General features: G+C 45.5%; 10 protein-coding genes across 10 annotated transcripts; 7 read left to right on the forward strand and 3 right to left on the reverse strand.

Annotated features, from left to right (window-relative positions):
- Positions 1 to 3,545: 3,545 nt before the first annotated feature.
- Positions 3,546 to 3,948, forward strand: K460DRAFT_242317 (uncharacterized protein; the record flags this gene model as incomplete). The annotated part of the gene is made up of 3 exons (XM_040927324.1): positions 3,546 to 3,695; positions 3,726 to 3,830; positions 3,877 to 3,948. Coding segments are annotated over 3 exons (327 nt in total), but the record flags the coding sequence as incomplete, so codon positions are not given.
- Positions 3,949 to 9,048: 5,100 nt separating this feature from the next.
- On the forward strand, positions 9,049 to 10,548 carry K460DRAFT_401874 (uncharacterized protein; the record flags this gene model as incomplete). The annotated part of the gene is made up of 6 exons (XM_040936470.1): positions 9,049 to 9,622; positions 9,679 to 9,804; positions 9,868 to 10,131; positions 10,185 to 10,233; positions 10,289 to 10,382; positions 10,465 to 10,548. The coding sequence occupies 6 exons, from the start codon at positions 9,049 to 9,051 to the stop codon at positions 10,546 to 10,548; spliced, it is 1,191 nt and encodes a 396-aa protein (XP_040794435.1).
- Positions 10,549 to 10,982: 434 nt separating this feature from the next.
- K460DRAFT_373777 (uncharacterized protein) lies at positions 10,983 to 11,707 on the reverse strand (the record flags this gene model as incomplete). The annotated part of the gene is made up of 5 exons (XM_040934610.1): positions 10,983 to 11,151; positions 11,205 to 11,306; positions 11,372 to 11,441; positions 11,493 to 11,622; positions 11,681 to 11,707. The coding sequence occupies 5 exons, from the start codon at positions 11,705 to 11,707 to the stop codon at positions 10,983 to 10,985; spliced, it is 498 nt and encodes a 165-aa protein (XP_040794436.1).
- Positions 11,708 to 14,660: 2,953 nt separating this feature from the next.
- Positions 14,661 to 16,019, forward strand: K460DRAFT_424829 (GTP-binding protein; the record flags this gene model as incomplete). Its single annotated transcript, XM_040938222.1, has 8 exons — positions 14,661 to 14,677; positions 14,729 to 14,730; positions 15,005 to 15,042; positions 15,097 to 15,122; positions 15,178 to 15,198; positions 15,246 to 15,284; positions 15,334 to 15,443; positions 15,511 to 16,019. The coding sequence occupies 8 exons, from the start codon at positions 14,661 to 14,663 to the stop codon at positions 15,825 to 15,827; spliced, it is 570 nt and encodes a 189-aa protein (XP_040794437.1). The 3' UTR covers positions 15,828 to 16,019.
- A 191-nt stretch (positions 16,020 to 16,210) lies between these two features.
- Positions 16,211 to 17,750, reverse strand: K460DRAFT_272601 (uncharacterized protein; the record flags this gene model as incomplete). The annotated part of the gene is made up of 2 exons (XM_040927814.1): positions 16,211 to 17,471; positions 17,668 to 17,750. The coding sequence occupies 2 exons, from the start codon at positions 17,748 to 17,750 to the stop codon at positions 16,211 to 16,213; spliced, it is 1,344 nt and encodes a 447-aa protein (XP_040794438.1).
- A 232-nt stretch (positions 17,751 to 17,982) lies between these two features.
- Positions 17,983 to 19,292, forward strand: K460DRAFT_362643 (uncharacterized protein). Its single transcript, XM_040932679.1, has one exon. It carries the CDS (start codon positions 18,031 to 18,033, stop codon positions 19,216 to 19,218), a length of 1,188 nt encoding a protein of 395 aa, XP_040794439.1. The 5' UTR covers positions 17,983 to 18,030; the 3' UTR covers positions 19,219 to 19,292.
- A 992-nt stretch (positions 19,293 to 20,284) lies between these two features.
- On the forward strand, positions 20,285 to 21,183 carry K460DRAFT_392062 (60S ribosomal protein L14). Its single transcript, XM_040935861.1, has 4 exons — positions 20,285 to 20,337; positions 20,394 to 20,533; positions 20,583 to 20,840; positions 20,947 to 21,183. The coding sequence occupies exons 2-4, from the start codon at positions 20,408 to 20,410 to the stop codon at positions 21,001 to 21,003; spliced, it is 441 nt and encodes a 146-aa protein (XP_040794440.1). The 5' UTR covers positions 20,285 to 20,337; positions 20,394 to 20,407; the 3' UTR covers positions 21,004 to 21,183.
- A 245-nt stretch (positions 21,184 to 21,428) lies between these two features.
- On the forward strand, positions 21,429 to 22,385 carry K460DRAFT_392063 (nascent polypeptide-associated complex, alpha subunit). The gene is made up of 3 exons (XM_040935862.1): positions 21,429 to 21,695; positions 21,802 to 21,860; positions 21,910 to 22,385. The coding sequence occupies exons 1-3, from the start codon at positions 21,456 to 21,458 to the stop codon at positions 22,253 to 22,255; spliced, it is 645 nt and encodes a 214-aa protein (XP_040794441.1). The 5' UTR covers positions 21,429 to 21,455; the 3' UTR covers positions 22,256 to 22,385.
- Positions 22,386 to 22,641: 256 nt separating this feature from the next.
- On the forward strand, positions 22,642 to 23,734 carry K460DRAFT_362647 (mitochondrial ATP synthase). Its single transcript, XM_040932680.1, has 4 exons — positions 22,642 to 22,690; positions 22,821 to 23,216; positions 23,274 to 23,360; positions 23,416 to 23,734. The coding sequence occupies exons 1-4, from the start codon at positions 22,679 to 22,681 to the stop codon at positions 23,443 to 23,445; spliced, it is 525 nt and encodes a 174-aa protein (XP_040794442.1). The 5' UTR covers positions 22,642 to 22,678; the 3' UTR covers positions 23,446 to 23,734.
- A 1,523-nt stretch (positions 23,735 to 25,257) lies between these two features.
- On the reverse strand, positions 25,258 to 26,311 carry K460DRAFT_401881 (uncharacterized protein; the record flags this gene model as incomplete). The annotated part of the gene is made up of 2 exons (XM_040936471.1): positions 25,258 to 26,014; positions 26,067 to 26,311. 2 exons carry the CDS (start codon positions 26,309 to 26,311, stop codon positions 25,258 to 25,260), a joined length of 1,002 nt encoding a protein of 333 aa, XP_040794443.1.
- Between the last annotated feature and the right edge of the window lie 9 nt (positions 26,312 to 26,320).

Genomic DNA, 26,320 nt, shown 5'->3' on the forward strand with positions numbered 1-26,320 from the left:
TAGACAGATATAAATAGAAGGGTAGTTGTAGATAGTGTAGAAATAAACAGGTTCGGCAAGTCTCTAGGGGTAAGTTACCCTAACTAAGCGGAAGGTCTTAGGAATTTTAACTACGCTCCTATTTTACAGATAATAAGCTTACTACCTACGTTCTAGGGAGCGCAGGTTTAATAAAAACAACTAACTATGTCTTTGCTTTGCCGGCTAGATCTTAGAACGCAAAGTTTATACTAATTCTAGTACTCTTTATATTTGCAACTTTTTTTTTTAATTTTAGCAAATCTAAAAGAAGCATCTTAGGCTAATTAGTAAACAGTTCTTCTGTTGCGAACATAAAGGTAATTATGTATCCCTTCCAACTTTCTATGCAGAGCTGAGGATTGCAAATTATTCTAACTCCTAGTTAGAAAAGAGACTTGCATTGCAGTAGAAGAATTTACAAGCCCCCCTCTAGGAATTTCTTCTTACTAGGTTTATAGTTTGCGTTAAGAAGTGCAGCTTAAGTTGTTTTAAACGTAGCTTGTTTACTAATCTTTGTATTTATATTTGTTTAATATAAACTACTCTAGCAAACTACTATTAATCCTTTAGGCTACTAATAAACTGCAAGCGCAAGTAATTTAGCTTTAAATCTACCTGTGCCGAAGTATTTAATATGTCCAGGTAGTTTAATATACTTTAACTAGTGTCTAAGGCTGTATCTCTTAAACAGGGCTTTAAGTATAGATTAAATACGCTAAGGCGCATTAGATGTTACCTATAGGCAAAAACTAGCTAACTTACTATATTGTTAAGAACGTGTTGTTTGTAATAATCTAAACTGTATAGTAATAGGAAGTCGAATCCGCTTTGCTCTATTTCCAACACTATACTACCTACTCCTGCATTTTTAAGAATAAAATATCCTTCTTCAAAAAGTAACTGTAAAGCAGCCTTAAGCAAGAATACTGTCGGCGCTATAGTCTATACTAGTTGTTATTAAGATTAGAGTAGTGTAATTTGCTATGTAGTTTTATAGACTTTTATTAAACAAAGACAAAACGCGAGTAGCAACTAGCGCTTGCACGTCCTTGTTTTTATGCAGCTGCGCTCTATCTTTTATAGGATAGGACAAAATAGCAGGCTAGTGTTGCTCTCGAATTCTGCCTAGTTATTTGCCTTGTGTATAGTGCTCCTTCTAGTTAAGCTTTCTCTTTTTGCAGCTAGACAGCTTAGACGGCGACAGCAGTAGTAATAGTGTTAACGCGCAGGGTAGAGAACGGGAGAGGTAGGATAGGTAGCTTCTATTAACAGTTAACCTAAAGGTACTACAAAGTTATAATAAGTGCTACACTGCGTTTTTAGGCTATAATAGTTAGATACAGCTTCTTAGAACAGACTAGATTAACCTACCCTGCTAGCTATTTGCTAAGCCTGTTAACCAGCATAGCTGCAGTAAAGTCGCGGCTAAAACTGAGTATAACTTAAATAAGTTAGATTAAAATAAACTAAACTAAACTAGTTAGACACAAACTTGCATAAAGATAGAGCAGGACTACTAATAAAAAAGCTATAAATAACAATACACCCTAACAGACTCAATATTTACTAAGAATAAGCTTCCTAAGGAGGCATTGCCTATCTCCTAAGCTACTTAATAGAGGGTCTACCCCTGTTAGTCTCGCGAGCGTCTCTAAAACAAAGCAGCTATGCTTAAGTTTATTGCATCTAACATATTTATACCTGTCCCCAAGTTCCTGGGCTTGTATAAAGAGGATAGCTTACTATACCTTAAGACTAAGCGCGCGACAGGTATTCTTCTAGATAACTTAGCATCTAACACAGCTACTAAACATGTTGCTAACTATTTAGAGTTGTCTATTCTACCCTAGCTTCGCGAGCTACGACACTACACTACTAGCAGCGTTAATGCTACTCTACTACTTATTCTACTAAGTTAAATAACGTGTAATAATAAACGCCTAAATTAGTCCTAAAAAACCTTATGCAATATAGATTTTGTGTTCTGTTACAATAACTTTAGCTAACACAATATTTTTGTTAACCTGGATACTTTTAAGATTACTGCAATTATTAACTAGGAATTTGCTAGGTACTTTACAGAGGAGTTTAAATATCCTCTATAGGAAATATCCTATAAAGACTAAGGACAAGATTATTTGCAAACTAATTGTCTAATAAGCTTTCTTAATAATACTAGTAAGAGCACGAACGCTGCAGATGCGAAGGCTTTTTATACTAATTACAAAAGGTTTAGCGCTAGTTGTTAGGGGCTTGTAAAGAGTCCCTGCAATTATTACTACTACGCTGTGCTTGCCCGGACTTGTACACTTAGCATTGCCTATTATTTCCCTCCTAATACCTGCACTATCTATTTAAGCACCTAGTCTAGGCTTATGCAGCACGCGCAGCAATAGACAAGGAAAGCATAGTTGTAAGCGCAAGGTAGCTGCACGAGAAGTAGAGGGCAACGCTAGTAGATAAGTTATGCTCTGCTAGAATATGTGCGCGCTAAAATGCAGCAAAGGGTTTTATTACTATAAAACCTTAGTGTAGGCAAGACTAGCTGTGCCACAATATTTGCTATGCCTTAGAGACTCCTTGTTAGCAGGCTAAGGATATATAAGCCTCTGTAATTAGCAAGGTTAATTAGACTGCGTAAATGCTAAATATTAGTAAATAACAATTTACTTCTTAATATGCTGTTATTGCCTACGTGCTATTGCAGGCTAAGCCTAGAGTATTAGAGACCCTACTCGTTTAGTTTACCCTGCTATTATAATATTAACAGTTTTAACCTAACTACAAACACGTTAAAATAGAAAACGCATATTTCTTTCTCGAAATTATTAAGGAACTGAAGAATATTCCACAACGTAGCTGGGAAATACGCAATATGCCTAATTCTAAAAGTATTAGTAACTATATATACCGCATGGCGATTATATGCTCTATAGTATTAGGGGTACAGTTCTTTTGTTTCTAATTTTTATATTATTACTAACCTAGTTAGATTAACAAATATACGCGGACGAGGGCAGTCGACGTAGCGTTAATTTATAATATAGGAGAGGCTATAGTTGGGGACATTACTCCTTTAGATAGGATAAGCCGAGGTATGCAAATAGCAATATACTAACTATATCTAATATATCGTAGAACAGAAGCACGAAAGAGAGGAGATAGCTTTAAAGTTCCTAAGGTGCACTCTTTTTAACTTGTATCTAGACCTAGCAAACTCGGTTCTAGATCTGTAGTATAAATATAAAGCTAGTAAAAGCAAGGCAGCAGTCCTAGTCCAACAGCTTAATAAATTAGAGTGCATAAATTAAGCAGTTATCTACTAGCAAAGAACTAGAATTAATCTAGAAGAATTTATAGATTTAAAGAAGGTTGTTACAATGCTAGAACTAAAGCTGCTGCTAGATATGTGCCTGCAAAAGCACAAGGAGACAAAGATAAGAAAAGATATAGATTTCCTTGTAATATCTGTCTCTAGTACGTACTGTGCATTGCAGCCTCTTATCTATTTAATACTTCTAGGGGGCTCTAGCATAGGAAAAGGAACGCAATACGCTCGGCTTGCTAATAAATTTAGGTTCTATTATATTTTAGTAGGAGACCTGCTGCGCAAGGAAGCAGCCTGTCCTATGTTACCTTATTACAACTTTATCCCTAAAAGTATTAAAAAATTAGTACTACTTCCTGCTTAGCTTACTACTTAGCTCTTAAGGCAAGCTATAAGCAGAGCGCAGTCTAAAGGCAAACGCAAGTTTCTATTAGATAAATTTCCTAGAAGTATTTTGCAGGCTGTTAACTTTAAATTAAAGGTAGATCCCTATAACTGTAATTTACCTATGTTAACACCAGCTACAGATCTGCAAATTCCAAGCTATACTGTTCTTAGAATGTTCTAAAGCAGAACTTAGGGATTGCTTGCAGCGTCGCTCTGCGTTGTTAAATTAGATTAATAACAACCTAGATTCTGTTGTAAGGAGGCTTTAGACCTTTAATAAACACAACGCAGAAGTTCTTAAATACCTATAAGCAAGTAGTCCGCTATTTTATGTATGTGTAACATTTATAAGACTAAATATATATAGTAACTAATAACGTACAAATTAAATGCTGTAGTACAATTAAAGAAGTGTATATGTTAATACGTATAAGAGTTCTTAAAATCTTTGAAATAGAATAGTTGTTACAAGCAACCGAAATTGACAGCGCTTACTAGTATAAAAGGTTTAGTGTTATCTTTGAACGCCGAGCGATATAGAGAGAAATCTACACTAGATTTATGCATCTAATTATATTAATCCTTAGCTAGTCTATTTAGTAGCATTAATATTCTAACTAAGCTAAACTCTTCTAGGACTTCCTTTATGCCCAGCTGCAAATATGCTAGGAGCATATTGCTTATATACACGCTTTTGCTAACAAGTTTAGTAGCTTTTATAGAATATTGCTACTAATATTTCTAGGCATATTATAAGTAAGTAGTATTAAAACGAGCATAGGTTACATACGTTATTGTTTGTTAATACCCAATATAGCAGTCTCTAAATATCCCTTTCCCGGATGTGTAAGAGAAGGATTGTTACTATAAATATAACACCCTACTATGCGCTTTTCCTCTGGAACATAGCATGTTAGAGTTAAATTAGACATTTTAGTTCCTGTAAAGCACAAAATTGTTCTAACAGTTAGTCTAGCTAATTTTGGAGGACACGTGGAGCAGGCGTAGTGCTATAGAGTATAGAGTTTTAGTTGTAACAAAGCGGCATTCTAAGGCTTAGTTTAGTAAGTCCCCAACCCTTTATAAGAAGGCGATAAGCAGACTAGAGCTTAAGAGTCTAGTAAATTAGTAGTTTTTAGGCCGAGTTAGATAGTATACTAAGGTGCTCTAGGATACTTATATAAAGATATAACTTTGCTTGTTCTAGGATTATATTAAGCTAGGCTTTGTTTAACCTGTTCTTGCCTAGGAAGAAGTTAACATATTGTTTAATGTAGATTTCTAATTGTTCTAGTTATACTAGATTAAAAAGTGCGTACAGACTCGTCAGTATTAAAGCCCAACCCTTAGTTATTTTATAAAACAAATATGTTGGATTAAGCAACGTTAATTAAAAAAGTAAACAAGTAATTCCAAAAATAGGTCCCTTCTCGAAATATCAAAGGTAAGCCTTAATTAGAGGAGACTATAAGGACAGATGTTCCTACGCAAGCATTAACTCGTATTTAGTTTCTTACCCTTCTTACTAATTAGCTTTGCTAGTAAAATTGCAGGAGATTACTAAGTTACACTTCTAAAACACAGGGTTCTTAGTAAATTGCACTTAAATGCAAAGATTAGGAAAGATACTCGATTTAGCGCACAAGGCGTATATCTAACGCTAGTTGCACTACAGATGTTATTTGCCTTCCTAAGCAAGGGAATATAATACTTATACTTTCCTTTTAGTAAGCCTGCAACAAAAGTAACTAGAGACTAGGTTTAGCTAGTGTAGCACCTATAAGACTACTGTAATCTAACGCTGTATATTCCGCTGTAGCTCTAGCAGTTATTATTAGTAAGATATGTTCTCTACGTCCCTAGCCGCATTAATAAAGTTAGGACGTTAGTAAGCAATTCGAGCGTAAATTTCTAAAGGGTTACTTAAGGCCTCTAGTAAGATAAATGCCTCTATTGCACTAGAATTTACGCTAATCTCCTTACGGAGGGCATAGCAGAGGTTAATATAAACATTTTTAGGAATATTATATTAATTCTTCTAACGCAAAAGAGGGGTTGTTATGTTTCCTTGCATAGCAAAGCAGGTATAAAGAGTAAGTATAGAAGGCAAAATAGCCCTACCAGACTAGATCTCTTTATTGTCTCTGCCTTAGCAGACTCTAATCTATATATCGACTAGCTAATTACAAAATTACAGAATATTAACGTTGCTATACGTAGGGGTAGTCTAGACATACTTTGCAGAGGACATAGCAGCGCTCTGCACGTTTAAATCTTAATAGCTTATAGAACCTAGTTAGGCCCCTATCCTAATAGATTAGCAGCTAGACATTACGAGCTAGCTTCCTATTGTTAACTTTTATCTACCCCTTGCTTTTTTTAGATAAATAGGCTAGCTTCTCTAAAACCTTCTTAAAGAACTGTCCCCAATACCCCCTCTCCCCTTAATCTATCCTGTATTTAAGTATATTCTTATACAGCCTAACTAGCCAAAAGATTCTACGTACTAAATCTGTACTTAATCTATTAAACTAATTTATTGGACCTAGAATATGCGTACTACCCTATCTAGACAATAGGCCGTCGCGCAGATATGCGTAGTAGACAGAATATTTGTACCTAATAATAGTAAGTGCAGGCTTAATTATTTTAGTTAGCTTAAACGGCTCTTGCGCAAGTTGCGCAAGTTCCTGCTTTTTGCGCAAAGATGCAGCAATCTATATACTTATTTAAAGCTTAGCTTTAGTATAATCTCTAGACATTAGTTTAATCTCTAAGCCTAAAAAGAGTGCGGTTTGCTTTGTAAATGTATTAAGTATATATTTAATCTCTCTCCTATTAGCAATATTAAGTTGCTTGTAAAGAGCAGAAATATTAAGGTTATAATGCGAGTATAAGAAGACGTAATTAGTCTTATAATTAATAGGTTTGCGGCGGGCAGGATTAGTAATAGTAAAGGTAGGGATTGTAGAAAGGTAGCAAGGATTAATAGACTGCGATTGTCTAGAGGAACAATTATATTAGCTCCTAGATTATATTTAGGGAGGTAGCACATGCACGCTCTAGAACTACTATTAATTATTGCTATATAACTCTATAGCTAAGTAAACAAGAGGTTGTACTACATTATTACACTATATATTCTTATCCCAGCCGCCATTCTTGCAATCACGCGCGTTTAGGAAGATCTTCTTAATCTTCTTCTATATTATAAACAACTCCTCTGCAGTACGCGTATTATTGCGGTTAAAGTTAGCTAGTCTAGTAGTCTAGTAGCCTATCTTAGGGTCGTTCTTAATAAGACTCTATATGTATAAGTCTAATAAATAAATCTTTAGGTAGTAATGCGTACTTGCAAGGCGTGCGGAATAAAGTAGAAGTCTACGCTATTAGCAAGCTGCTTACTAAGCTCTTTAGCGTATAGGGGAGGCGCTTTATAGAGTCTATTTAGGCTCTCTGTCTATACTAGTAGCTACGTACTCCTTAAGATAACTAGTGTCTTGCGCGCTAGGCTTAAAGAACAATTTAGACTAGAGGAAGACACGCGACTAGCAGGAGGGCAAAACATATTTATTTAGTTTAGGGCAAGGGCATTCTTGCTCCTAACCTGCGACACGCTTTAGCTAGGCTTAACAATATTAATATCCCTTGTTCTCTATTGCTTTAGGCTTTTGTTGCAGTGCAAGCTAGAGCTGGGCGCATATATAGGGAGAGACGCGGCGCGCTTCCGCTTTAAGAGGCGTAAATAGGACTTCCTTTTAGTGTTAGGAGGAGGGGTAATAGGGAGATATAATGTATGCGCAGAATTAAGCTACAACCTAATGCAATTGTAGAAAGGATATTTGAAGTCTATTATTGTCTACAGAGTTGTTAATGCCTAACAATGCTAGATAATTAATGTTAGTACTGCTAGTTACTGTTCTCCGACCGGCGCACGCTACAGGGGGCTTAGCTAGGCTTAGTCAGCCTTAGTCTGCAACAAACCTAAAACTAGATAGGTCTATATATAACTTACATCCTTAGTACATATAAGTACTAGAAGCGGGCGCGCGTTACCGTTTATAGTAAAATACAGAGCTCTGCTAGAACTTAATAATAAGTTAGTTAGTTATTACGTTAGTCTAACAAGATTCGTTTTCAAATCCCTGCGCACTAAAGGTCCTGAGTTCAATCCTTAGCTAAGTTACTCCTTTTTTAGAAAAGCATTTAATGTTCTTTTTGCTTTTATATTTATTATAGGGACGTGCAGGATGTGCTAGCCTTCTTACTCTACAGAAAAGAGTATGTCTATCGACAATCCTAATCTTTATTTATTTTTAGCTTGCTAACTACTAATATTTGCCTCCTTGGTCTTGAATAAGCTGCGCATAATAAGCTTATATAGAATAGATTGGAAAGGTTGCACTAACTGTTTTCACCTTAATCTTGTGGTCTGAAAATCAACCCTATCTGTTAAGAACTCTTCTAACCTCCTTAAAACTGCTGTCTAAGCTCTAAGCATTTAGCCCCAATATTTATTAAGGCATACTTAGGGATTAACTATTCCCAATAGTGTTACCTCTAGTGACGTATTTTCGCTGATTACAATTAAAGGAAATCCCTGTAATCGCGATAACCATCTTCGTTTGAGTTGAGAGCACTATGAGAGGGAAAATCAAGTCTGATGAGTTTCTGCACTGTTGTGGACGTCAAGGCGTGTGATTAGTTAGGTATTCCCGAGGTCTACTTTGCGTTTCAGAATCGCACTTGGCCTTCCTTATCGAGCGATGTGCGACAGGAGAGTGAGTCTGGAGCGCATAAACAAACAACCCGTGAGATAAGCATATAGCCATTATCTATCTATAGAAGACAATTGTATTTTCAAAGCACTTTGATGGACTGAGAAAGAAAATAGGGCTGTCGTGGATGTCAAGACACCTCAACACCATAGCTCAAGCCTAGCAACTATAGTACTAGGATCAGAACGCTACTGTCGCAAGCTACGCGGCCAGAGATCTAGCCAATACCAGGCCCCACAAGCCGTTTTAGCATTGCATTAACGCCGGGGAACAGTAGCACACATCCCTGGAACACACTTTGTTTAGCGCTTCTCATATGCACTGAAAGCCGGCGGTGCATTAATGGGACCCTGCTGTGATCTGCTCCTCGCCCCCTCAAACGGAGAAATCCATCCTGTTTACAAGAGAAAGAAGCTGATCCGAAGGTTCGGCGATGATCGGCTCGCCAGCTTTTGAAAGCGTAACAACCCTGTACTCGATCACGCATCTCTCAAAGTTACACTCGTCCTCGTCCATCCCTCTTCCAAACAAGCAATGCTGATCATTCGCACTCTCCTCTCCCTTCCGGCCATCCTCTCAACTCAACTAATCGCCCATGCCCTCGCACGTCCAGATGGAGTCATCGCCGAAGACAAAGGTGCTGCGAAAGTCGAATACGCAACCTCCCTGACAGGTGGGGAAGGCTGCTCAGCTTCGGACCTGGACGACATACGATCGGGCTTCGCAGAAATGACCTCTCTTTTCGCCGCAGCCGTTCCCTTCGATTCCACCTCTCAACCCAGCGTTGAGTTCTTCGGTCCGCCCCACCATATCTCAAACTACACCGACATGATCAGTGAGAACTTGCAACGAGCAGCAAAATATGCGGCCGTGCAGGGCGGAGAGGGAGAAGTGAATGCCGATATACATGTTCGATGCGATGATCCCATGAGCTTGTGCGATTGTGGAAATAAGAGAGCGGGGAGGCATGCATCGTACAACATAGGCAATGAGCAGCATCTAAATTTTTGCAAGGACTACTTCCGAATGGATGATTTGGAGAGGATCGTCGATAGAAAGGCGAATAATCAAATGGAGAAGGATAGGTTGATGGAGTATTATAACCGCGGTATGGAGTTATGGACAGACGGACCAAGTAGAGCAAAATTGCTGACTAGGACGTAGGGACTCTGTGGGCGAGAATGGTGATGCACTTCTCTGAAATTGGAAAAGCCGTGGTGCAACGAGCGGTTCCTGGCGGACCAATGTCTACGACAGAGTGGACGACAAGTATTTCCCAAGGCGCAATGAGTACGCAACGTCCATGTCGAACTGCAAGTGGGACATACACTGACTTCGTACACTGGCAATTAGATACCTCTGTCCTCGCTGGGGTAATGAATGAGCGGCCAGATGGACCGGACGATGTCCCAGCCTTGAAGTACGCATACGGTGCGACGCGATCCAAGCTGCTTGCAGTGCTGTCGACCCAAATGCCTTATGATGCCGCGAACAACGCAGAGAATTATGCGCTGTACGCACAAGCGCGCTACATTATGGCGAAAAAAAGGTTCTACCCGAATGTCCCCATCATGGACTTTCCGAATGAAGCGACCGTGTTGACGAATGAAAATCTCCGTAAGTATCCAAGAGCCAAGTCATGGGAGACATCCACTGACTATGTACCTCAGAGGATGGCGAAAGAATGAAGTACGCGTTTTTTGACATGTCAGATGTTGTGTGAGTATTCCAGTGGGTCTTGGACACGTGTCGCAGAGTGCTAACGTCTGTATAGCGCTCGTCCTCTAGGCATGGAGCTCGAAGGAAGACCGATTCCTTCATCGGCTTCATTCAACTCTGTCACGCCTTTTACACGCTTAGTTTTGACGGTAATTGCCATGACGTATTGTCACAGGCTGTTGTCGTTTGGATGAGATTTACCTTTCAGATGGACTACAAACCCTATCGCAGGGAAAACTGAATCGCGCCATGAACGCAACATTATCCGGACGATTTCATCGCCATTTAGATGACCAAGAGGCCATCTGGAAGTAGCGGAACGGCGAGCCTATTCCTAAAAGCAGCTATGTTGAGACTTTAATATAGAAAGTCGGACAAAACAAGTGACGAACGCTGGGATGAAGCGAGGGGGTATTCAGCATGCAGTTACATGATGCGAAGTATGTTGAACAAGGAAAAAGACGGACGGAGTGCGAAAGCGCGACAAAAGGAGCGGATGAAGGAGTAATTGATGTTGAAGAGACATTGAGCCAGTCGTGATATTCAAGACTGTGGAGAGGTGAAGAAGCGATATTTCGCAAGAGAAATGACAAGGGAATGAATGGTAAATAACATCTTCGAGGAAGTGAACGTGGGAAGGAAATGCAAAGTCAAGAACATCTGGGAAGAAAAGGTCCAGTCAAATCGCACCCATCGACAGCGGTCAACGCCATCCTGAACTCAAGAGCTTGAAACTTTCGGTCATAAACTCATCGCGTAGGCGGATGCTCCCAATGGCGCAACATTTGGCTCAGCGCCCAATTCCATTCAGCGATGAAGGCGTTTGTGAGCTGGGTGATCTGCTCGGAGGAGGGTGTATGGCCACCCCACATGGCCGGTAGCGAAGCTTGATATCGCGCATAGTATGGGATGAGTTGACTACACAAGCTTAGAAACATATCCAAAGGATGAACTGTTGCTAGAATACATACTCATTTTGAATTTTGCTCAGGACCAGCCAGCATAGGTTCCACGAGCGGTTGCTTGCAGGGTCAGAGAAGACGCGCCTTTTAGCTTCGTCAAGGCAGTCGGAACTATTCCAATATCCCTAATCAGCGGGTGAAACACTGTAATGAAAGAAATGAATTTAGTAGCTTACCTAAATGGGTAGTTTTTTGTTAGTCCGCGAAGCTCAGTAAGCAAGCTATGCGAGTCGACGTAATACGACCCTATCAACATGTCAGTCTCAGATCTGGCTTATTCCACTAATACCCACTTACATGCCGATGTCATAGCTTCACTACAATCTGGAGTGCCGAGGACTGCAAACACCTTCTCGATGCGCCGGAGCTCAACTAACGTGTTGGTCTGGTGGGTCCGCAATGCTTGAATATATTGGGTCTTTTCAGCCTGCATAACATTAGAATGATCAACTCATATATCCTGCTGATTTGAGAGAGGCACGTACTACAGAAATTTTCTGATTCGACGACATCTTCTTGGAGAAATCTGGCACTCGATATCTTCGTGCTGGTGGATTGCTATAATCGCTATTTTCGGTATCTAGTGAAGATTTGGAATATGCCGACATATACGATTGATCGGACAGTGGGTTCGACTGAGTTCACAGCGACTGCGAGGTGCGAGCCCCGTTAGCCTATAGATTCGTAATGGGGCGAGTATTTGACCTTCAGGTTCAGAGGTAAGACTTTATTCCGGATTGACGTATATATCCAAATCGTCTTGGCCAAAAGCAACGGGTCCTGGTGCGGAAACCAGTGACCGTGAAAGTCTTTTTATAGAGTTTTATATGGACCGTGAAAGTCTAGTGTTAGAAACTTCGCTCACTAAATGGTGAAATATCGAAACTGGTCGAGGTAGCTGTGGATGGTTTAGTTGAAAGTTGAATATTTTCCTGAGGTGGTGAGTATGTTAAATACATATGTTGCAGACATACGCTTGTTATAACGGGTGAGCTCACTGAGCTATGGCCTTGTTGCGTAGGGTGAATAGGAGGTAGTAATGCAGCCAGATCACGATGGCGGCGGAAGTTACCCTCAGTTGAGATCCAGGAACAGATAGTCCGCCGAAGCCACAGGCATGTTCCCCTGTGTTCTCGCAGACTGACGTGACAAGAAGGGTGGATTCCAGCTGTATGGGGTCAAAGGTAAGGGTGTGTAGTGAGATTCCAACCCTCAAAGGGACTTGAAGCATCAGCCTCATCATGTGTTAGGACTCTGTGCATTCAGGATTATGACTAGAAGGCGCATTTCTGGAGACTGATAGGCAGCTTGGCTTGCATCAAAGGATGTCCCGCCCGTTAAGCCTAAGTGATATGGTCAGATCATAAGTCGTTGAGAAGGCCATATGACTTGACGCAAGCTGGCGGCCCGGTACATCTGAAACTAGGCGTCATCGTAAACAGGATCTGAAGTTGCATAAATCCGATGCGGAAAGTTTCGGTATAGAGTATCATTCGTCGTGTAGAGTAGTGAGCTAGCATGCCTCAGTATGAATTAGGACGTTATTGCCCCGCTCGACAGGGTATAATCGCCGTCGAACAGCTCGGACTTGAGGATCTTTCGAGCAAGTGGCATCGAAGGGTGTCGTGCGCAGCCCAAAGCTAAGCGTGCAATGGTGGAGGTACGTAGCTGTAGCGGTAGGCGCAATGAGCGGATGATGCAACTGAGTATTCGGAAAGTCTGCTTTCCGGTGTATATCAGGAAATGTCATGTCCCCAGTAATAACTAAGCAGAAGACGTCGATGTGAAGCTGATGCTGATGTCCAGTGCTGACGGAGCTCGGAAGCATCATCGGATGAGCCGTGCGGTGTGGCTAGTTTAGCGTAAGCTGAGCCACTTCAACTCAGACTTCGCTGATTATCTACATTCACTTCAAGACTGCGATGGATATTTTTAATCCCGAGAGATACTAGGTCGGTGCAAACATTGAACAAGTCAAGGGCCTGCATCTTGTAGTTTGGAGATTCCTTTTTGACTCGAAACACATCGGTCACTCTCAACAACACGGCCGTTGACCCTCTACCTCGAATCCTAGTGGCTGTGCATATCGTGGAGCCTCAATTAGATCGATCCTAGGTCGTAGTTTGGCTCCCTTTAAGGCATCTTACTGGCCTCTTCCTTGTCTTCTACCACGTTTGTTCTGGAGGCTGAGAGGGCCCGTCAGCAGCCACGCGCTACCCTATCCAACGTCAGCCACGAACGTCGGGCCCGCATTGTGTCCAGCCCTACAAAGATTGTGCCCATGACCCGGGCCTGCCAGCTCACGTTGCACTTCGTATGTAAGAGACGAAGACGCATATTGGATAGAGCAATATCAAGCATTCGACGATCTTCCGCTAGCTAGACATGCTTATTGCATCTCACATCAGTTAACCAGGCACCAGCGTAGTTACTACCAATACTAGCAAACGTAGGGGAAATCCCACCAGTTACGATAGGGCCTGACGCCAAGTTGGAGTGTTCGACCATGCCTCGCGCTCCAAGCCTGTGGTCAAGCATAATAAGGTTAACATGAAGGTTGTATTAGCGCACACGAAGTCTGTCAGATTACCAGTGCATATTGAGTCTTCATTACAGTGGGTCGAACGATGATATTGTTTCTCTCCTATCCAATTCATCTTGACTGCACGCATTCAAACTCCAGAGTGCGCAGTAGGCATGCCTTCGCATCCTGCTCAGCTTGTCGCTCTGGGCCTTTGATCAAACGTAATAATTTCTCTGGTTCCTTGTTCTCCGTGGGCAATTGTGGAAGCCAGCTCCAGTCTGAGGGATCCTTCGATGTTGAACACTTCGATGATTAGGAAGAATTCTCATCTCTACACCGAGCAATGCTTAAGACACAAACATGTTTCGAAGGCATGTATATAAATAAAAGGAAGTAATCAATAAGATATAGGCCATTCGCGTTTAATCAGTCCCTCAAACGCTATAGACCTTGCTGACTGAGAAACTATGACGCTCTGCCTCGCCTTACTGATTATCTAATGTTCGAATGATTGCTCTTGAGATCTATATCCGCAATCTAGAAGGAGTGATTAAACGTAGAGAAAATAATTTACGCTCTTTCTTGATTTGTACTATCTCGTCGAACCAAATGCTGTAGATATAGTGAAGGGAAGGGTCAACTAGATGCCTTTAATCTATGACTAGCATGTATAAAAGTCTTTGTGATATAACTAGGAAGTTGAGTAACTCACTCCAAAGTAATATTGAGGTGCTCATAGGTTGCACTGGAGAATAAGGAGCACGTGATGAATATGCACGTGTCAATCCGCTTGTTGGACTAATTTAATGGATCCCTGCTCCACCGAGACCGACCGCCTCGACTCCGACCATCGTGCCCAACCTACCGTTCACGCAACTACAACTTTCAAGATCCACGACCACACCTAATACTTCGTTAGAAGATCAAGTTTCGTCGCAAGCATGTGGGTCCTCGATTGGTAAGTCTTCTTTTGTCAACGTTTATAGCCTCGTTATTAATCTCGCGATAGGTGTAAGTTTACTCCACTTCCCCTTCGTGAGCCTTCTTCGTACAAAAAGTGCCCCCGACCGTCTGTGCGAGCGCGGTCGACATTTCAAACTGGTCGAACTCCTTAGCGCTCCTACAAAACATGAAGAAAGTCGACAGCATCTTGGGCGAAATGGGTTCATTGCTATAGGCTTGCGGCGCAGCCACACCGTTTCCCCAAACAGCTACAATCGTGCGCGCACGAAATACCACTGCTCGCATAAAAACAGAGGGATCATGGGCTGATGTTTCGTAACAGTTTGGGACGTTCTGTCGTCGCTTGGTCTGATGAACAAGGTAATTGGAAGCACCGAGGACACATACAAGGTAAAGCTGACGATAGCGCTGTAGCACGCCAAACTTCTCTTCCTTGGGCTGTACGTATTTCATATCTTGAACTAAAGGCGAGTTCAACGTACTGACAGATCGCAGTGATAATGCCGGAAAGACCACGTATGACCACCGACTTCTTGTGCAAATACACCGACTGATAGAACCAGGCTTCTCCACATGCTCAAGAACGACAGGGTCGCAGTTCTGTAAGCGCTATAGTTACTTTGCGAGGTCACGACTAATATGGTAATCCAGCCAACCGACGCTGCACCCGACATCCGAAGAGCTCTCGATAGGCAACGTCAAGTTCACGACATTCGATCTCGGAGGCCATGCACAAGCACGACGACTATGGCGTGACTACTGTATGCACTCGCCATATTTACTCTGACTTCCTCCTTGAGACAATTATCCACTAACACCACCATACAGTCCCTGAAGTCTCCGGCATTGTCTTCCTCGTTGACGCCAAAGACCACGAGCGCTTCGACGAATCAAAAGCGGAACTCGACGCCCTTCTCGCCATGGACGAGCTCAAGTCCACCCCGTTCGTCATCCTCGGTAACAAAATCGACCATCCCGATGCCATCTCTGAGGACCAATTGCGCTCGGTGCTAGGCCTGTATCAGACGACAGGCAAGGGCAAGGTACCGCTAGAGGGTATCAGGCCGGTGGAGGTGTTTATGTGTAGTGTGGTTATGAGGCAGGGCTATGGGGAGGGGATTAGGTGGTTGAGCCAATATGTCTAGATTCGACGAAGTCCAGGCGGTAGTCCCACGAAGGGTCAGATCCCAGAGCTGAAAGATAGGACTGGTGAGTTCACAGTGCAGGATAGAAGGTGATATGATGCACGACAAAGTTACGCACACTAGATGAACTATTATGGGCGTTGGCGTTGATATCAAAGAACAACATTACATACTATTTTCTCCAATTCGTACTCGTAATAAAATGTAACCTATCTATCAGATAGATCGCTTGCGCTCTCGTTAAGAAGACAGGTTGAGACCAATCGGTGTATCTAAGGAAAACCTAAGCATGTCCTAATCACCACCATGCAATGCTCCAAACGCCGCCCAATGCTTCCGCGATTACTCTCTGCTTCTTGTACGCTATCTCCTGCCCTTCCTCATCAATCATCGTACTCCGCATCTTTTACCCCACAAAAGTCTGACCCCATGCACGTATCCACCATATACCACACCCTCCAATACAAACTCGCACTGTTCTCATCAAAGGTGCCGTCTTCCTTTCTCGGTACTTGATCCCCGATAATCCCATGGCCCGAGCCAATGACCCAGCCTATTATGGGTAGTGAACCGAATGTTTGTTGCCAGCGGGGAGGTGCAGGGAGGAAAGCTTTTTCCTGGGGGAGAAAGACTGCGGGTTTAACGTTTGCGCCTTTGAGCCGGAGAGTTGCTCGTTGGGAGCGGGGGTTGAGTGCTGTGGATGCTGCGTTTGTTGAAGCCTGAGGCTGGAGCTGGGTTTGGGCTTGCGGCGCTGGAGCTGCGTAGAGGTCATCGACGTGACTTGGGAAGGCGCCGCTTGCGCGTAGGAGCATTGGTTCTGTGACGGATCGTGATAGTAAGCCTTGTGATGCTGGTATCGAAGCGGTTGCCGTAGCTGACGAGACGGTTGTTGAGGATTGGCTCGTATCTCTTGCTCCTACGGTACCAGACGAAATTGTATTTGGCGAAGCAGTCTGTGACAATCCTCCCGCCTCAGCGCGAATCGCCTTGTCGCCGACTGTTGGTCCTGTCCCTCTGTACGGCTCTGCGTATACGGTCCAGCCTTGAATACTCTTTGGGCTATAATGACACGCCCTCTCCGCTGCCTCCGCTGAGTCGAAAGTGACCTTGATCCAATGATCACCCCCGACAAATTCGTTGACCTTCCGTAACGCCGATTTGGCCAGGGATTTGTAGTGGAGGGAGCGCTGCGAAGCGAAGGTGTACCCGGACTTGGGATTGTAGGGTTCGCGGTCGTACTCCTCATAGACCAGGCCCCCGGATACCCTTTCGTAGTGCGATATTGCCGCCCATTGTGCGTCGGTGCCGTAGCCGTAGAGAATCACTTCTTTGGGCTCCTTTATTACACCATTTGTCGGTGCGCTGCTCGCTTGGAACGATGTAGCGAGACCTCCTGCGTCTATGAGATTCGGGGCGGATGCGGAGGGTGGTAGTGCTGCTACTGGTCGTGCTGATAGTGAGCGCCTCTTATCCTCGTCTACCCTGAAGCGGCCAAAGATGTCGTCAATCGCGCGCTGATTGTCGAGCTTTGCTTCGTCCGCCGCGCTCTTAGTCGTGGGTGTCTTTGCTCGTGAGGTTCCGCGTTTGCGTGCTTTTCCGAAGGGGCCCTTCTCTTCGGGCATGCGTCGCTGGTTCTTGTCCGAGCTGGAGGGTACCATTGTTAGTTGAGTTGGTCTGCGGGTTGTAATAGAGCATCGGAGTTCGCGAGCAAGACCAAACTGCTTTTTGAAAGAAAGAGAAACAAGTCACAAGTGGATGGCGAATGCGCTTTCACTCTCCGGATTTCTCTCATCCATATGGAGGCTCCAAGCTGGACAGATCCAGTGGAATAGCAACTTACTCTGCAAACTCGAATGCCCAAGGCAATTTCCTTCCCGTCGAATCGAACGCGCGCTCCGAATCGGGCACAGCATGGACCTGCATCTTCGACTACTATTTCGGGGCGACTGGAGTAGTAGGTATGACGCGCGAACTCGTGCAAATAATCGCTTTGTTTATGCTCTTGGAGCTGAAAGGAAACACGAGGTTGGCCCCAGAAACGGCCGCGGCAAAGCCACACTCGGCCCGTGCGTTTGAGGCGCACCACCAGATCTTCAATGTTCAATGTCGTGACACAAATGCACCAATCCCGATTCATGCACATCCTATGCGGGCGCAGGGCTCGGTAATCCTGTTGCCTGGCTACGACGCCTGCATAAAGCCAATGGATCTCACACCTGTCAAAATACGCGGCAGGAAACGGAAGCTTCCTGCACTCATCCCCGCCAGACTCCAGTCTTCCAAAGTCTCCTCGCAATCGTCTTCCCAAGCTTCTCTAGATGACCGCCCACGAAAACGCAAAGTCAAGAAAACAACTCCACCCGCTATGCCGAGCCTCCAAGGACTCCCCCAGGAACTTCTAGAGATGATCTTCCTCTACAGCATGAACATTGCACTCCCACGCTGTTCCCCTTCAATAGGCCGCAAACTCTCTTCTCGCCATGTGACAATGAAGTTCACCATGCGGTCATTCTTTGATACCGTGGACCATAGAACCAACACCCGCGACCGAAAAGTCACCTCAGATCCCCAACTACAGTCCAGCGTACTATCCTGCCACTTCTTCACCTACAAGTTCTTTCTGGATTATGTAAAGACGGCGCACGACGCGATCATCAGACTTCGAGGAAAAGCATGGGAAAAGGCCAGTGTACCTGTCCTGGGCGTGGAAGAGTTCGAGGACCTGTGGGTCTTCAAATTCACAAAAGTCCCCTACCTCTCCTTCGCAGGAGGCTTCCATATACCTGAGAAACTTCTCCATGGGCCGTTCACCAAAGACAAAACATCCCTGCTTTACGTCTTAGTCTCACTAAGTGGAGAAATCGACTGGACAGGCAGCATGGCGGGCGAAGTAGCAAAGACGGGAATTAAAGAAGCGATCAAGGAGCGTAATGAGCGCGCGGTTGCTGCTTTCACGGTGCTGCTGGGTATATCGAAGGCGATTACTACCGATGTACTACGCTACGCTGTCATAAACTGCGGATGTGAAATCAACATCCTCCGACACCTGCTCTTCAATGCGCAAATCTTAGCCCACGAGACATCCAAAGAGATCCTTGATTTCTATGACCCTAAACTTTGGGCATGGGCGGACGCACACGGCGAGCGTGGGTGCGTATTGAAGGATATGCTCAAGAAGGCTGATGCATTTAATCTGGAATTTTACTTTGAGCAAGATGCGGACTGGACGCAGATTGTCGGATTCCCATATGGTGGGAGCAGGTTCGATATTAGAACGGCGTTTGATGCTGTAGTGAGAGAGCTATTGGGAAATCTTTACAGAAACCATGGGAGGAAGATTACAAGGAAAAGACGTCAAAGAAGCGAGCAGCGGGTTGTGGAGGAAGCGTAAGATAAATAATTGCTCCGGATCCTAAATGGAGATCACAAATACACACTATAAACATGCTATGCTACCCGTAGCTGACCTACCTTCGAATGACCTACCTTTCTACACGCATGCTCTACACCATGGAATAGCATGCACCTTGTGAAGCCAGTGGCAACGCTAAAGTTCGAAACTTCTTCCCATATAAAGGTGAAGTGCCCATATTGTTGATGAGCTTCTACTGAGTCAGGCTCGGTGAACATCCCCATTGAGTAGCAACGGAGTAGTTATGTCTGCAAACTTGTTAGCTATCGTCGTTTGACCAGACAATGCGAAGCAAGTAGGTGGTTGGGTTATTCCTCAGTGATCTTGGTGTAAAGAAGTAATCATGGAGAGAATTCATTTACTATCTATGCAAGTTTTAATCATTGGAAGGGGTGGGTGCAGCAACGTAAGAATCCAAGCTAGACTCACCTATACGAAGTCGCTGTGCCTTGAACGGGAGCTAATTGTGTCGCGTATGGGCATATCAAGTGAGACCATGCAGCTCGGGGTGTGCGCCACAGCCGTTGGACATCGTCTTGTGAAGTCACTTTGACATCTGTTTCCAATTAGTCTAAGTCCAAGACACGTTGCAGGGACAAGAAGGCTTGGGGCGTGAAGAAAGCTCAGAATATGTAAGAAATTGAATGTCATCGATTCAAGGCCGTTATGAGACCCCGGCGAGGGTCTCCGACAAAGAACTCAATCGCAAATTATTTCATCATAGGAAGGAAGGAAAAGCTTGCAGTGAGGGTAACTTACAATGGAAACCTAACGCCAAATCGCACTATTTGGCATGCAGGCTAATCGCCGTTGCTGTACACTGCGTCGGCAGCATAGTGCACATTCCTGAACGCATTCGCAGGAAATGGCAACTGCTCGTGCTGGAGCGAGATTGTATTCGTGAGAGGAGAGGTGATGATGGGAAAAAACGCGAGAAGTCGCGAGAGCTTTTTAATCGGGGCGGTGCCAAGCGCCTGTGCACGGCGCAGCTGCCCCATTCGCTCGCTTAGCTTTTTGGAGCCAGCACACGCAGTTCGAATTGTCCAACATCGCGACTTCCACAATCGACACCACGAACATCAACACCTTTTCCGACCGGTACGCTCTCGACGCTGCACTTGCACAGATTGACACGACCTAACATTTGATTGCAGCACATACCGACGAAATGGGTGACGCCGATATCACAACAAGCGCCTGGAGGCAGGTCGAGGTTGGCCGTGTGGTCCTCTTCAATGAAGGCCAGTACGAGGGCCGGCTAGCCACCATTGTCGAGATCATCGACCACAAGCGTGTACGAATTTCCCGCGATTTGGTTGTGGTTCAGCGGCTCACAGAGACAGGTTCTCATCGATGGTCCCTCCGAGAAGGCCCCCGTTCCCCGACAAGAAGTTGCGCTCGCGAAACTCTCTCTTACCCCGATCGTCATCCCTAAGCTGCCCCGCGCTACCGGTGTCGGCCACGTTGCGAAGAAGTGGGAAGAGGCCAAGGTCCAGCAGACGTTCGACGAGAGCGCCTGGGCAAAGAAGCGTGCGGCAGTCACGAAGAGGCGGGGACTGAACGACTTTGAGCGATTCAAGGTCATGAAGCTGAGGAAGCAGGTAGGTCTACCTTCCGTCATCTCTGTACCGTTGGACATGCGTTTGATTTACGCATATGACGTACGACATGCGCTTTGTTGGACATTATGGCTAATCAAGTACGCAGGCTCGTTTCGAGGTCCAGAAGACCTTTGCCAAGATCCGCGCCAGTGCGAAGGCCTAGGTAGATTAGATGATGTCGGGAGACACGGTGTGGTGGTGGTCGCTGCATGCAGTGAAGCGAGGCAATGATGTGCATTTTCATGAGCATTCCGAAGGCGACCCAAAGGCATTCAAAAATTCAAGACCTGGATTCGGGTGAATAAGTCCAATGTTTGGCATGGTGCAATTCGGATGGGAAGGTTAACTCGGCTCTCGCATACATTCCACATGTAGCAAGAGAGTCCAATCCACAAATTCATGAACCCACACAGACCGCAACTAGAATTGCCAATTTGATACCCCTTTGAAATAACCAAACCTGTGAAATCTGCCATCGCAAAGTGAAGTTCGTCGTAAAGGCCGCCATTTCGGAGCTCTTTCCTCGCTAGACCGCACAAACCCTCGCTAAAATCAGCTCCGACTCAACTCCGCATATTGCAGCACCACCACATCCAGACCACCACATACGAAATCATGGCCAACCCACGCATTGAAGAGCTCGCCGATGAGCCTGAGAAGAAGAACGTCCAGATCGAGGAGGACGAGTCCAGCGACGAGTCTGAGGGCGAAGAGGGTGGTGAGGCCAACATCCCCGCGGGCGCCTCAGTCGCAGTGCACTCGCGCAACGAGAAGAAGGCTCGCAAGGCCATTGCCAAGCTTGGATTGAAGCACATTGATGGCATCACACGCGTCACTCTCCGCCGACCCAAGAACGTGAGTGTATACCGAGTGATTAGAGCATGGGGAAGCTGTGGACACAACACATGCTTGCTGAACCTGAACCTCTCATATCAAGAAACTAGGCTAACAGACAAATCAGATCCTCTTCGTCATCAACCAGCCCGACGTCTACAAGTCCCCTTCAAGCAACACCTGGATGTAAGAGTGTCTTGCCACAACTATATAGCTCATGCTGACCCCGCACTAGCATCTTCGGTGAGGCCAAGATCGAGGACTTGAACTCCCAGGCCCAGGCCTCCGCCGCTCAGCAGCTCGCTCAAGCCGAAGCCGCTTCGCACGACCACTCCGGCCATGACCATGACCACGATCACGATCACGGCAAGGGCAAGGGCAAGGCTGTCGAGGACAAAAAGGACGAGGACGACGAGGATGAGGATGAGGATGATGATGAGGAGGTCGATGATTCTGGACTTGAGGCCAAGGACATTGAGCTCGTCATGCAACAGGCTAGTGTCTCAAGGAACAAGGCCGTCAAGGCTCTCAAAGAGAACGACAATGATATCGTGAACTCGATCATGGCGCTAAGCATATAGGCTGCCACAGTCTAGGTGTCTAGCTCTGCAGGGAAAAGAATGGTTTCCTGAGCCTTGCGGAGTCGTAGAGACTCCTGCCCGCTCCTGTATTAGAATCATTTCAATGGATCTTCCAACAGTCACCTCTTGCAAACATATGACTTGATGACTGGCTAGTGATTTGAGCAGGAGCAAGACCACATGTCCTCCTGCTTGCAGAAGCTCCTCACTTGCATAATTGTCACATGTTATTTTGAGCAGGCTTCACTATCAATCGCATTTTCCATGCGCCTTGAAGGTAGCTCTTGTTTACCGTTTTTGATCTCCATCGGCTTCATCGGTGCTTACATAATTAAGTCTTGGTGTCTTAGCGCGAGAACTTCCGGAAGGCGCAAGAACCTCGATCTCACGAATCCATCCCCACACCCCATCTCATCTATCACAATGGCTGTCGGAGTACGTTCCTTCCCTTCCTTTGCGCCCGTAGGAGCTCGGCAACCCTCAATTGCAGCTGCCGCCGAGCCCCCTCGCGCGCAATGGCACCCCCGATATGAGAACAAGAAAACTAACGCTTCACCCCTCACAGCGCAGCGCCGCCCTCAAGCTCGACTGGACTAAGCTCGGCACGCAGCTAGGCCTGAAAGGCCAAACTGCCGTTGCCCTTCAATCCTTCAAGAAGCGCAACGACGATGCGCGACGCAAAGTCACCCTCCTCTCCGAGCAGGCCCAGACCGTCGACTTCAGCCACTATCGCAGCATCCTCAAGAACCAAGCCGTCGTCGACGATATCGAGAAGCAGTTCGCTGCCTTCAAGCCCCAGACGTACGATGTAAACAGGCAGATCAAGGCCATTGAGGCGTTTGAGAGCCAGGCGGTTAAGAGTGCCGAGGAGACCAAGGCGGTGGTGGACAAGGAGTTGAGCGATTTGAACAAGACGTTGAAGAACATTGAGGATGCCAGGCCGTTTGCTGATCTCACTGTGGTGCGTACACAGCACGTCGTTTGAAACAGGAGATGGAGAAGCTAATGAATGTTACAGGACGAGGTCGCTGCTGCTCAGCCCGACATCGACAAGCGCACAGAGCAGCTTGTGTCGAAGGGCCGTTGGGCCGTCCCTGGCTACAAGGCAAGTTCTTTATACGTTATTGAGTTGGCATGGATAGCTACTAACACCCGCATAGGAGAAGTTCGGCGATCTGTCCGTTCTCTAAACGTCTCTTTCTATGTAGCCAACATGTACCCGGCCTGGGTTGTATTACCTACGTATTGTGAATAGTTTCGACGGGCTTCAATGCATCCTAGACCTTGACCAACCACTATACCACAATCTCGCTCTTTTTTATCTTCAATCTATGCTCTTTCGGCTGGCTGTACAGCCATTGCTCGAGACATGCCCATCATTTACTGACTAGAGCACCCCTTACTTTTACGGCCGTGCGTATAGAAGATTATCAACTATATGTACTACTAGGGACCACATGTTGAAGATAGCAAGTAGGCTGGGGTTATCATGAGGAAGTCGTTGCGAAGACACCTATTGCTCCCCAAAGCTACTAAAATAGACCGACGGTCGCACCATCCTTCCCACATGACTCGAAGTAATGGTTCTTTGAAGGTGGCACACTCCTTCACAAGCCCCCTGATGAACACTAGGGGATGGATTTTCCTCGGACTATAGAATTCTTTGTATACTGATGCGATGATCGCCAGAACGAATAGTCGCTAAATGTTACCAGAATCATACCTTTTCTCGAATAGGACGAGCGGTACACTATTCCATGAGGTAGGGTCTTGGAGCGTACCAGGTGTAGGTGTATACGGGGACAGTATATTCCCTGGGATGACCTAACCTGGCTGCCTAAGACCTAGGTTATGACGAGAGATGTTCAATAAGCTTCAGTTTATACTGCGCAGAGGATTTGTGCTTAGCAAAGTTGCTTGCAGTGGTAGCTACTCCCAATAGACCTTGCCGTAGTACTTTAATAGGAGCTGACCAAAGGTCTCTGCCATGTCTTTCAAAATCGCAGTGGAGTTCGTCAACCGTGGTTTGGAAAGATTGATTATTCTTGTCGGCGGAAACGAAACAGCACAACATTATCCGCTCTTCGTACCCACAGCTACATAGAGGCTGAGCTGCTCCTCAATTACATTTCTTGTTGTCAAATCTTTGTTCTTCGAAGTTGCATTCTTGCAGCAAGTCGATACATAGCCTGCCAAGCAAACCAAAGATTGGGACAAGTACATCGGATTTCCAGAAAGTAAATTCCGTACCGCGCGGCAAGCTAAAGTTGATGGATCCTTGGGAAAAATGGAGCAATCCTTCTCTCTACTCCCCGGCTTACTTACGATTAACAAAAGGACGCGTTGCAACCCACGGCCCACATTAATATGCTTTGTTCGTCTATTAATACGTCCGCGGAGTTTGGCCGCAAATGTCCGCCCGGATATTGTTGAGCGCCGCATCTTTTTGGGGTCTTTCGATGGTGCCATCCGGGCGGCGTGGTAGCGTGGATGGCAGAAATGTGGACGGCTACTGATACCTTTTTTTGCTGGGTTGGGCTGTTCGTGAGTTTGCGGGTTGCTGGTGTGTATAGACATGTAATTCGGTTCGTCCTTGACCTGTTTCGCAAGTGGTTGAATTTTCCTTTTTTGCCGGCGTGAAGGCTAAAAGATGTGTAGATAGCATTAGTATCGAGAACAAGCATGAAAGAGATGCTGTGATAGTATTTCGATATTCAATCTTCATTAAATTATTCTTAGGTATACCCAAGATGCAAACCTAACTACACTACATACAGGAAAGCTAAAGCCATTTGCATGAATGAAACTAAACACCATGGTACCATATGCGTCAATTATATACATCAGGTCGTGTATGCATCTAATCATTAAGGAGTGTTGTAAGGAAATGTCCTCCACTATTACCTCCATTATTCGGCATTAGACCGATGAAACCTGCACGATGAGAATGCTGAGCTCAAAACGCAGGCAGGTACGCTGGAAAATCACTCAAAGCGAAACGCTTATAGGAGGGCGAAGAGACCCAACAAAGCAGCTGCAAGAGCACCAACGCTGGCAGCGGTAGTCGCGGCAGCAGCGGTGAAGTCCGGGACGGAGGGAGACGTGATATTAGGGCGAATGGTGACGTTGCCAGTAGGGGCGGGAACCTGGGGCTGGCCATCGCTAATCTGGGAGACAACAGGTCCAGTAGCAGTAGCGACGGGGACTTGCGGCTGGCCGTCGCTGATCTGGGTGACAACGGGCGCAGTAGCAGTAGCGACAGGAACCTGGGGCTGGCCATCGCTGATTTGAGAGACAACGGGCGCAACAGGAGTAGGCGCTTGAGGTTGGCCATCAGAAATCTGAGAAACGACAGGCGCAACGGGAGTAGGCGCCTGAGGCTGACCATCGGAGATTTGAGAAACGACGGGGCCGGCGGGAGCAGAGGCCTGGGGCTGACCATCAGAGATCTGAGTGACCACGGGTCCAGCGGACGAGGCTTGGGGCTGGCCATCAGAAATCTGAGTAACTACTGGACCAGCAGAGGAAGCCTGAGGCTGACCATCGGAGACCTGGGAGACTGAGGCACCCTTGTTGACGGCCTGAATGTGGATGGGTATGCACTGTGCGCCGGTCGACTGGCTGTAGAGGTTGTAGAAGGTACCTGACAGGCACTGGTAGAAGATGGTGGAGCCACCAAGGGCAAGGGAGCTGTTGCTGCAGAGCGAGAAGCCAGAGGTCTCACGAGCATCAGCCTGGATGGGCGCATCAAACTGGAACCTGAGTAGAATTAGTATCGAGTTACTGATGGTGGCAGTTGAGTGGTACTTACTGGTAGTTGCTGGCAATGTATCCCGAACGACCAGCTTGATCCTTCAGAAGACCATCATTAAGGCTCAAGGTGAGCGCGCCAGCAAGCTGACGCTTTTCGACGTCACGCTTGGATGAACCCGAGGTGACATTGACTGTCGAAATCTGGAAAGTGCCGGACGTGGAGGACGAGCAGCCGGACGGAGATCCTGACTGAGGCAGAGCCATAGCGGCGGCCGCGAGGCTGAGGGCAACGAAGGACTTCATTTTCGCAAG

This window comes from Cucurbitaria berberidis, assembly GCF_010015615.1.
Source record: "Cucurbitaria berberidis CBS 394.84 unplaced genomic scaffold K460scaffold_1, whole genome shotgun sequence".
Taxonomy (NCBI): Eukaryota; Fungi; Ascomycota; class Dothideomycetes; order Pleosporales; family Cucurbitariaceae; genus Cucurbitaria; species Cucurbitaria berberidis.

Bases quoted from the DNA above. Each gene is read 5' to 3' on its own strand.
- K460DRAFT_362647 (XM_040932680.1), top strand. The intron at 23,217-23,273 runs GTGCGTACACAG...TGAATGTTACAG, and splicing joins CGTTTGCTGATCTCACTGTG to GACGAGGTCGCTGCTGCTCA. The intron at 23,361-23,415 runs GCAAGTTCTTTA...ACACCCGCATAG, and splicing joins GGGCCGTCCCTGGCTACAAG to GAGAAGTTCGGCGATCTGTC.
- K460DRAFT_392062 (XM_040935861.1), top strand. From the start codon at position 20,408: ATGGGTGACGCCGATATCACAACAAGCGCCTGGAGGCAGGTCGAGGTT. The intron at 20,534-20,582 runs GTACGAATTTCC...TCACAGAGACAG, and splicing joins AGATCATCGACCACAAGCGT to GTTCTCATCGATGGTCCCTC. The intron at 20,841-20,946 runs GTAGGTCTACCT...TCAAGTACGCAG, and splicing joins TCATGAAGCTGAGGAAGCAG to GCTCGTTTCGAGGTCCAGAA.
- K460DRAFT_392063 (XM_040935862.1), top strand. From the start codon at position 21,456: ATGGCCAACCCACGCATTGAAGAGCTCGCCGATGAGCCTGAGAAGAAG. The intron at 21,696-21,801 runs GTGAGTGTATAC...CAGACAAATCAG, and splicing joins CTCTCCGCCGACCCAAGAAC to ATCCTCTTCGTCATCAACCA. The intron at 21,861-21,909 runs GTAAGAGTGTCT...ACCCCGCACTAG, and splicing joins CCTTCAAGCAACACCTGGAT to CATCTTCGGTGAGGCCAAGA.
- K460DRAFT_362643 (XM_040932679.1), top strand. From the start codon at position 18,031: ATGGATCTCACACCTGTCAAAATACGCGGCAGGAAACGGAAGCTTCCT.